General features: G+C 35.0%; 1 protein-coding gene across 2 annotated transcripts in view; it reads right to left on the reverse strand.

Moving 5' to 3' along the window:
- TDRD3 (tudor domain containing 3) overlaps positions 1–10717 on the reverse strand; it is a 54632-nt gene that overhangs the window by 36373 nt on the left and 7542 nt on the right. For both annotated transcript variants that reach the window (XM_031061589.1, XM_031061590.1), the window contains exons 4-9: positions 8856–8997; positions 3656–3727; positions 3023–3172; positions 2198–2338; positions 1110–1266; positions 365–490 (exon numbers count right to left, since the gene is read on the reverse strand). In XM_031061589.1, the coding sequence (XP_030917449.1) occupies positions 365–490; positions 1110–1266; positions 2198–2338; positions 3023–3172; positions 3656–3727; positions 8856–8997 (788 nt within the window). The remainder of the gene's footprint in view (positions 1–364; positions 491–1109; positions 1267–2197; positions 2339–3022; positions 3173–3655; positions 3728–8855; positions 8998–10717) is intronic.

A 10717-nucleotide genomic window follows, 5' to 3' on the forward strand; every position in this document is an offset into this window, starting at 1 on the left:
AGCTAATGCAGAATGCTGGTTTATTAAAAAGTTATTTCTTTGAATAGTTTGATTTTTGATAAATACAGTCAAGACTTATGATGCCATAAATAAAGATTCATGATTCAGGAAGAAACCAGTTAGATTAACAAATTGTGGTTTATGTCATCTTACTTCAAATTACTGACTTTTAGACATCTAACCACCACTGAGAAACTTATTTGACCTTTCTTGAGAGGAATAATTCTCCAAGCACTCTGTTTTTTTGATGACTGACTGTGGAGAAAGTTCTGGGAATCAACTTTTGGATGACTAGAGTTAGGAAGAATAATTCTACCTACACTATCCAACATTTGTTCTAGATGCATTAATTTCAGTAACTCACCCTCTACTGTTAGAGTACCCATTTTGGATTCCAAGAAATCAAACAGTGTGCTTGGTGCAGATGGTCTGGCATTTCCTAGTTCTTCTTCATCTTCAGGTCTTATTCGGCCTCGGCCCTTCCCCTTACCTGTAAGCATGAAAGGCTTTTTGTGAATGGGCAATAAAAATTAAAAAGCGCAAACATGCCTTCATTTGCTTTACAAAATGTTTGTATTTTCTGTCTTTAAAAAATTTTGTAATAGAAAGGCAGCGATAGGACAAGGGAGAACAATTTTAAACTACAAACTGGAGAGATTTAGATTGGATGGGATGGAAAATTTCTTTACTATGAGGGTGATGAGGTACTGGAATAGGTTGTCCAGAGAAGCAGTGGATGCTCTGTCCTTGGAAGTGTTCAAGGTCAGGATGGATGGGGCCATGAGCAACCTGGTCTAGTGGGTGGCCGCTCTGTCTGGGAGCTGGAATAAGATGGTCTTTAATGTCCCTTCCAACCCATGTTCTTCTGTGATTCTAGGATACACATTTCCCATTTAAGGCCAATTAAACATCTGACTTCCAACTCAAATTTTGACAAGAATGTAATACACAGAAGTCTTTCTTAGGGATTTGCTTTCAGGTTTACAATGCATTCTAACTTGCAGGAAGAAAACATGCAAATATGCTCTTCTATAACTACATTAGTAATCCATCCTACACAAATTTTTTGGTTTGTAAACAGTTTTAAAGCATCTCTTTGCAAGATTTACCTCTAGGTGGTGGTCCCTGAATGGGTTTCTGTTTACTGTTGTTCAGAAGAAAATTTAATGCTGCCTCTAGGCTGTTACTGTTATCCATAAGTGCCTGTCTTGCTGCTTCTTTGCTAAAACCCATCTCTGTTATGTGTTTTAGAGCCTTTTCATCAACCTGAAATAAGAGGTAAAAACAAAAATAATAAATACAACACTCTGTAAACACACCAGATTTTACATTAATTTTTCTTTTATTTTTAATTGAAACAATATTTCTTGTTTATTATAAATATTTTAGTTTTATATAAAACCTTTGCATATAAGCTCAAAAGAACCAGGTAATCAAGGGATATTTTTTTAGTAGTATTATTTTTAATTCATTAATTTCCAGTTCTACTACTACAGGCCTTCAAGCACAAATTCTCCTAGTCTATATGAAAACTAAAAGAAATATGTCAAAATAATATGGGCATCAAAACTAGCCATCTGTTCCAATTTGAACCCCTTCAAAGCTTTTGCAGACAACGCAAAACCCAGTTACTTCTTAAAATATGGATAAAACATAATTGGCTAGAGGTTTTACAGAAGAAAGCAAAGAAATGCAAACAACTTATTTGTGCAGAAATGCAGGCTCTGTTATTCCAAACAGCATAGAGCATGATGACAAAAAGTCAAAACAGGAATCAAAAGCATTAAGTACAGAAAATAACATTGCACCTGCACCAAAATCATACCAGTTACCCATTTACTTCAACAGCTGCCATCAAAAACATTCTTAACTGGAACCTCATGGATATACTCTGTCTACAGGTTCAAAAATAGCCATATCAAGACCCTACAAAAAACCCACAAAATCCCAAGCCTAATGGAATCTAACCTCTGAGACACATATTTGTTACTGAATAAATGTTTAGCCCAGAATCACAGTGAAACTCATAGTTATCTCAGTAAGGTACAAAAGCACCGTAAGTATGCTAAGCAGACCTCAAAATTAATTGAAAGGAAATTCATCATTCCTCAAGGTATTTTGATCTTTTTCTTGTTATATTTGGGGTTTTGTTTTTAATCTTACACATTCAAGACGCCATTAAAGTCTTCCATCTTACCAGTTCTCGGTAGACACCTTCATTCTTCCCCTCTGGTTTTGCTATCTTCTCTTTCTGGAACAGTTCCCTGTTTCGATTCCCTCCAGCGCTCACACTGAGATTGCTTCTGCTACTACCACCACCTCCTCCAAATGTCTTGGTCTTTAGATAAGCACAAAATAACATTTCAGCAAACAGAAATAATGAAAATATTTAGCTAGTAGAAAAAGTAGAAATGTTTGTTGCAGTGGGTTGAGGTTTTTTTGATTTTGGTCTGGGTCAACAAATAAAGCACTAATTCACACACATAGAGAAAAAGATTAATTTATTAGTCAGGAGTTTTTTCCCCCTGTGCCCAAATGAGGTTGTAAAAAGGGTATATAATTCTAGCTGTTACAACTTACTAAGCACTTTGAGAAATAAACTAAAAAGAAGACCAAAGGAGAACATAAAAACCTGACACATTAGAACTAAATTTCCAACTATTTTTTCAGACTGATTTCAGCAAATTATGGGGGTTTTGAGAATTAAAAAGAACAGATGAAAATTGATAACCTGTATTTATTACTTAAATCTTATTAGTAAAATTGTACATCCCTCATTTTTTAACAGTGGTAGCAAAATCTTATCTACAATAAAACATTATGATACATTTATTAGCTTTATTAAAATAAGAACATAGCCATCAATTGAAAAGGACTCTAAACCTGATTCATCTTTTTAAAGATGCAGGAGCAGAATTATATGCAAGCAAGTATTAGAAAGCATTTGTCATTTAAGAGATAAATACTTGACAAGAAAAGATCAATCACAGTAAGTAAAATGCTGCAACACATGCATTCTAACCTCTTTGCTCTTTGCTACTTCTGCAATAGCAGCTGTTCTCTGCTTTTCAAACTCATCATTGTCCGCAACAGGTTTTACAGTATTTGTCATTTGCAGAGTCTTTCTGCGATCAAGATCTCTGCTATCCACTTGCACATAAGATGCACATTTCTGAAAAAGCAAAAGAAATGTTTAATTACTCTTCTGCCTGCTCTCATTTGAAAAACACCCACCCAAAGTTTTATTCCATTAGAGTAGCAGACCCTCAGATAAAGAATATGATCACGTAGGTTAGACATCATGATGCAATCACAATGATTCTTGAAAATTTGCTGATCCTTGACAAATGCTTTGGCATTTAAGAAGGGACTGCATAAGTGCCTACACAATCTCACCAGCAAAATCAAAGGCTCCACGGCTCCACACACTAATTAAAGTTAAGTTTGAAATTGAGAGGAAAAACGTTACAGGAAACTGGCACAAAAAAGAGACAGGATTAACACAGTTTTGTTTTTTTTTTTTTACCAGGCACGTTTTTTATATCCAGGTTATCAAGATCTAAGGTATTTGACAGCCTTTACCTAACTGGAACAAGGTACACAGATATCATAATACAGGTACTTTTATGAAGCGACAAATAGAACTACACTATACCTGCCCAAAAGGTACAAAAGGAGGAGGGCCACCTTCTGTTCCAATGTTACTCCTATTGTGTTTTGCCAAACTCTGTAAAAGAAAATTGATAATTAATTAATTGCAAACAGAAAACAGATTATATGATAAATGTCTCTATTTCAGAAAGAACATGAAACTTGCAAAACGGGTCATTTTCAGCAGAAAAGAAATTAGTACTTTTAAATCTTGGGTCACCTAAATTAAGAAGAGGGTTGGAGGAGAGGCAGAGGAACAAAAATTATGGAATTTTGCATAATTACTAAGGCACATAGAGCCCACGTAGAAAATTCAGTTATATACCAAATAATAGAAAAAAGCAGAACACAAATAGGCAGTAGATGTTTTTTCATACAATGTCCAATGAAATTGCAGCCAGTAGAGATTGTAAAGGCACACAGCACCTTTAAAAATGGATTGGATCCTTTTTAGGACCAATTCAGCCTAGAGTATAGAAAGTTCAGGTTCAGGGGGACCTTATCAATCTGCATGATGGAGACAGCTCTTTTCAGTGGTGCTCAGTAAGATGACAGAGACAGTGGACAGAAACTGAATCATAGGAGATTCCCTCCTTCACAAAACATTTTTTTGACTGTGAGAGTGACTGAGACAGGGAGGCTGGGGAGTCCCCATCCTTAGAGATACTCAAAAGCTACCAGGACACTGTCCTGAACAATTGGCTGTAGGTGGTCTTGATTGAGCCAGATGACCTCTATCCTCAAACGTTATGTGAAATTCATCATCCCATGCATAAGCAAACACAGAAAGGATTAATCAGAATTGTATCCCCCAATATAATACAGCAATTCTGAATGTCAAGGCTGTATAAGTGCTCAGACTGTGATCTCTCCCTAAAAACAATCTCCTTTTTGCCACTGCTGGAAACAAAATGCTGTGCTACTAAGAAAAAAAAAGAACAAGTCCTCAATGCTGTTAAAATTGCATTTTCTATAATGCATCTCTTTTATCAGCTTAACTTGTTCCTGTCCTTTTCTCCCAACAGACATTCATGCATGACTACATACATTCTCTGTTGTCAGAGACAGCCTTGATTACTTAAGGCTATATATGACATTTACCTATATATTTATTAACCTGATGTAGAATTGATTTAAATCCATCATGTGAGAAATGGAGTATAAACATAAATAAGCTTTAGGCCACTATGTTATCAGAGAATTTCGTAAACTAAGTAATAGATTAATTTAGCTAATACATACCCAAATTAAAGCTTTTGGTCCACTCCTTTCAAGTTAACTACTTTTATTCAGGAGCCAAAGACTGTTTTCTAAATCATTTATAGCTATTAATTCCTTTCAAGGTTGAAGAAAAAGAATAATCCTTTTTCTCAAACCTTAGAGCAAAAAACACTTATAAAGTATTCAATAAATGATTCAAAAAAAGCACTAAGAAGTGCAGAAATCATAAAATTTTTGTGCTTTAGTTTCAACTAGTTCACTTAAAGTGCTGCCTTAAAAATATGAGCTAACCAAGGGCTGATGACTGCAGCATGGTCTCGCCTCCCTGTACCTATTAACTGAAGCAGCACGTACAACAAAGATTTCACGGCCAAGCCACTTCACTTCCCCAGAGCAGGCACTCCAGGTGCAATAAACCCTGTACTTATTCTGGCATTTCTGTTTGTTTGCTTGTTTGTACCTAGAGACATGCAGGCAATTTTGGAATGAACTCCCATACCGAATCAAATTATAATTAAAAGAAATAATTATAGGCTAGGCAAGAACTCAAGCATCGGATTAATTCTCATGTCCTATAATCAGGAAGAGCAAGCTGAATTTACACTTTTTTTCTTTTTTACCAAATCAGAATCAAGAAATCACACAGAAGAAAAAGACTGTTCCAATCTACTGCTCAAATGTGCAATTGGACAAATGGCAAAAAAGCCCTTATAAACTGATTGCCTATTTACTAACAGTTACCTACAAGAATTTTGAATCATAACAATTTATTGCATAAAACTTTTATCCATAATGAAAGAATTCTAATGATCTGAAACCTTCTTCTCAAGGAGCACGCTCTGCTGAGAAGTGAGAGCAGCTGCTTCGGAAACCAAGTTTCACATGGCACCAAATAAAAAGCAAATTGGCAACACACACAATATTCTTTAACTTACAATTAAATTTCCTCATAACCCAGCAGTAACTATCATTAACAATAAACTTTGTTATAAATAAATACAGTGTACTTCTTTTACCTTTTTTGCTCTACTTGCATCATGACACTAAAAATATATTTCCTAGAGAATCTCTTAAGAAACTAAGGTTTACAATATAAGATTGCTAGATATTATGTACTATTGTACCTTTGCCTTCCTTTATACATGTATTTTGAAGTATACCTAAAACTACCTCCTTTTCCCATGAGGTAATCTCAGTATTTAGCCTCACCTTCACCGAAACAGAAAAATCTTGAAGTATACTAAATGAACTGTAACTCTAAGTGTTAAAAATTTAAGACCCTACCAAACAGTCTCACCAATCACCTCAGCAGATTTGTTTCAGACTTGACTTACATATCGTCTGATGTTTTGTTTAATAGCAATACAAAATACTTGTCCCACATAAGAACGGTACCAGCAACATCATACAGATACTGCTCCTTTATATTTGGAACATCATTCACCATCAGAATATCACAAAGCAATGAGGAACACCACAAAGCAGTAATTATTTGGAACTGTATTTTTTCTTAAAGATGTCCATGATGCTTCACCTCATACTTCCAAATAGTCTAGAAAAGCAAATCTCACAGTAACAGTCTCATTTACACTCCTTCCTTATTTACTGTCTCTTAAATAGGGACACTTAAAATGACCTGAAATTCCCAGGCAAGAATTTACCTTATGATAAAATTGAATCTACAAGGAAGAGCACATTTATTCCTCATGCAGTGTGATAATACTGCATTCATTCCACATATGCTACTTTGTACTATGAGTCTTTTATTACTAAAACTTGATTCCTCCTGAAAGCAATTTCAAACACTGCTCTGAATGGAACAAAACAGCAATACAACTGAACAAGTAGAAGCTGACAAGTAGATGCAAGGGCCATACCTTAAGACAGAGGAGACAACTTTTATTCTAAAGTTTCATGCTATTTGGCTTAATAACACTAACTTTATGCCAAGTATAAAACCCCCTTATGTCATCACCTACAGAGGAAGCCAAATTAACACATCTCAGACTTCCTAGTGGAGACAAAATATAAAACTGCCAACAAAAATAAAAAACTAGCTTCAAAACAAGTAATTTGAAGTAGTTACACAAATAAAACTTTTATGTCTTTTTATGCAAACACAATTCAGCATTTTATTTAAGCTTCCATGACAAGATTAGACGAGGAGTGGCAATGTCCTTATCACCTCTCAGATATTTTAGCAATTATATTTATTTGTCAGCAGTACTCTTCTACAAATCCTTCTGAATAGGACTGAAGCATCAAGTTCATAGGGAAACTGCTACCATGTAGCATCTGGCTTCTACAGATTTGTTTGAGCCCTATCTGTCTAGCTGTCAGTCTGGATATAGAACTGGAACTACAATTTCCAGTGGTCATGGTTCGCCTGTCCAAACTGATTCCTTGTCACCCACAGCTTTTCTGACATGGCCACGTTCATGTGCTGTGAGCTGGTCAACAAGAAAAAGAAAATACTCTGGCAAACTCCAAAACTTTGAGAACCAGAGCACTGAGGGGATAGCAGCAGGCAATAGCTAACTCTCTGTATCTTACCAATTGGTGACAGCTACCCACTCTGTTACACATACTGCACACAGCCAAGAGAGCTGGCTAACAGGTGCTGAAAGTTGTAGTCAGCAGCACACCCTTGGTTATTAAATGCTTTGCTGTTTTTTTATGTAAATAGAGTCTGTTCCAAGTTATTTATTTACACTGATTTCAAAAACCAATTATTAAGTATAAAGCAAAATTTATCTGTTGAAGTCCAGGTAGAAGAAATATGAAAACAGACTGTTCAAAATATCACCAAGAAAGCAAACCAGTTCTATTCTGGTCTTGTAAATTCTTAAGAAATTGTTAGCTGTGTGTTCTCTCTTCTGCCCCATCTACCTTCTTTAACTGAATAGAGAACTCCCAAGACTTTAAATACTAAGTAAGAATAAAAATCATACAATGGGATGGTTCTGCCAGTACCGTCTCTATTTTGAAAGCTTCATTTAAAACCAGGAATGCTTTTGTGTTTTAAAAAAAACCCTTACTTTCAGCTATAAAGGCTGAAGGATGACAAACAGAAACTACTAGAATGCATAACTCTAAAATTCGTATTAATTTTGGCTCAGTTTGCTGGACTCTATTAAGTTCAATCAAACACCAAAGAAGGCTAACAAAAATTACTGAGTCCAACTTAGTAGGAACAACAATAAAATGAGTACTTGATACAGAACTAACCATCATGTCCATAAGCAGCTACTCTGTTTCAGAGATGTGGATGCAAAAATACAAAGATGTGCGTGGTTATAGTAGTGATAGTTAATCTGGCAAATGTTTGGGTCTAATGGTAGTAGAGTCACAACTCCTGCCCTAGGAACTTCCACCTGTTTGTGAGAAAATGTATGAAAAAATATTCCTGCAGCCATTTTTGTTCTACTGGGACAGAAACCAAAAGGAGCTTACATATATTTATGCCTTGTTGGAAGAATTTTAAATCTCCAATTTGACTTTGTAACCACAATTTACCTAAAGTACTGATGAAATCTGGAGTACAGGGCTCATTCCAAACGTTATCAACTTCAATGCTTTCTGTATATTTATTCTATTATTTTTGCCTCAAAAAGACAGTAACTATAAAAGGCAGAACTCCATAGTATTTTGGTAACAAACACAATGTTTAAGAAAGCCATGACTATCTACCAACATAATAGCACCCATGACTATTTACCAACATAAATTTAATATATTTGATTAATATTTCAATCCCTGCAGAAAAGAATCAGTTCCCATGCAAAGATCACTTGTAATTTTTTAATTTGCAACATTATACATAAAACCTACTTGCATACATTTGGCTGCAGCCCTAAAACTATTTGGACAGTACAGTTCTAGAAGTTTATTATACAAAAGTTCACAGTCAACAGAATAAGCTTGACATTTTTGAATGTAATATGCAACTTGTAAGACAAGCATTTCCAGTGGTGTTACCTCACCCTTTGTAATTCCCACTTTTCTATAAGATGCTCCACTTCACCTCCAAGAACTGCTGTGTTACTGTCATCCAACAGCAAGAATCCATTTCTTACTTCAACAATTCCTGAAAGCTTAATTTTTGTTCCAGGCGGAGTGTTCAGGCTAGAGGTAGAAACAAAGTCAAGAAATTCAAATAGATTTATTAATATTCTGTCACAAACATATAAAAAACTACTCTTATTATAATTTCAACATTTTCATATGCCATATGAAAAATTAGCATCAAAAACCACAGTACTTTTCAACAGCTTTATTGAAACACTTCCCACCCATTATACAAAAATGCCATACTGCAAATTAGACTCTAACAGAGATGAATACTGGCAAATTGCCTGTTTGGTTATATTGAATTTCACAATACTGAACTAAGGTTATGATTTGTTTTGATTATCAGATGATATTTTCAGACAACTGATTTGAGGCAGGTTCCTCATATTTACAGTTAAGAGTGGATTTCCAAATAGTTAATCATCTCATATTTTTTTAGACATTTAACTTAGTAGGTACATAGAGTGGTTAGAAAGGAACCTTTCTACACATTGTTAAGAGCTACGAGTATACTAGAAAAAATATAAAAACCATGCATCTCATAGTGCTTCTCTCACTACTCTATAAATTTAAAACATATGAATACTTTCTGTCACCACCTCCCACATGGAGCCACCATATCTTCTTCTCATGGGAATCTACCCTAGGAAAAGCAACAGCAGAAGCATAAAAGAACCATGTATTTCCAACATGTAACTGAAAGATATGACAAGCAGTGCAATCTGGAAACTGCTTCTTCTTGTGAGAAACAGGACACAGTCAGTTAAAACCTTTCAACTGAGAGACAATAATCTCTTTAAAATATGCTAGAGCTACTGCTGCAATCACAGCCCATACCATATGGTGAGGAAAATTCATAATGGAGTCAGCCAATTACCAAACCAGTGCCATTTAACCATAGCAATGTTAATGGATTTTTGGATTGTTCTGATGAAGGCAAAAAAATGCACAATCAGAAAATAGACATGAAAGAAACACAGGAAAAAAATTAAAATGAGGAAGGGGAAAGGGAGAAATGAAAACTATAGTCATGAAAAACCTATAATATAAAAGAAAATTGTGATTTTTATTTATTTTAAGTAACACTATGTACTGAAACAGGATATTATTGCAGATTAATAATCTAACATCAGACCTGAAAAAATTACATATAACACAAATTAAATCTTTAAATGTTATGTAAAAAGAAGAGTTCACAACATTACTAGAGCGATGAGTTCTCTAACATTTTTGAGATTTTATCAAAAAGCTTTCAAATTATGTCTTGTATTGGGTATTTATCTTCAAACATTTTGTGATCTAGAATCCACTTACACAAGAGTCTGCCTTGCTTTATTGCTCTCTTTATATTCGCATTGGAATATGATATTCCAAGTTCTGCTGGCTCAAGCAAAAATTAAAATATCATTAAATGTTCTGACAGCATCACTCTAAACTGCAAGCTGGCTCCTGCTCAGAAGCAACAGTTTAACACTTAAAGACGACATTCAAAAATTAAGTATATATCTATATCTAACTGTTGCAGCTAGCAGAGAAAGACAGAAGAAGGGAGTTTTTTTTTAACCAAAATTACCTGAACTAGAAGAGTGCAGAGCACACCATGACTCTGCAGATTAAACACCAGAGATTGTTTTCAGCACCTTCATAACCAAACACACAAAGCATCCCCATGTTCAGCAGTAATCACCTCTCTTACCCTTCACTTTTAACTGAAGAAATATCCAAATTAAAGACCTGCCCATGGTTAAGCAGCATTAGTTGCACTGCGTTAGGA

This window comes from Geospiza fortis, unplaced genomic scaffold (genome assembly GCF_000277835.1).
Source record: "Geospiza fortis unplaced genomic scaffold, GeoFor_1.0 scaffold191, whole genome shotgun sequence".
Classification (NCBI taxonomy): domain Eukaryota; kingdom Metazoa; phylum Chordata; class Aves; order Passeriformes; family Thraupidae; genus Geospiza; species Geospiza fortis.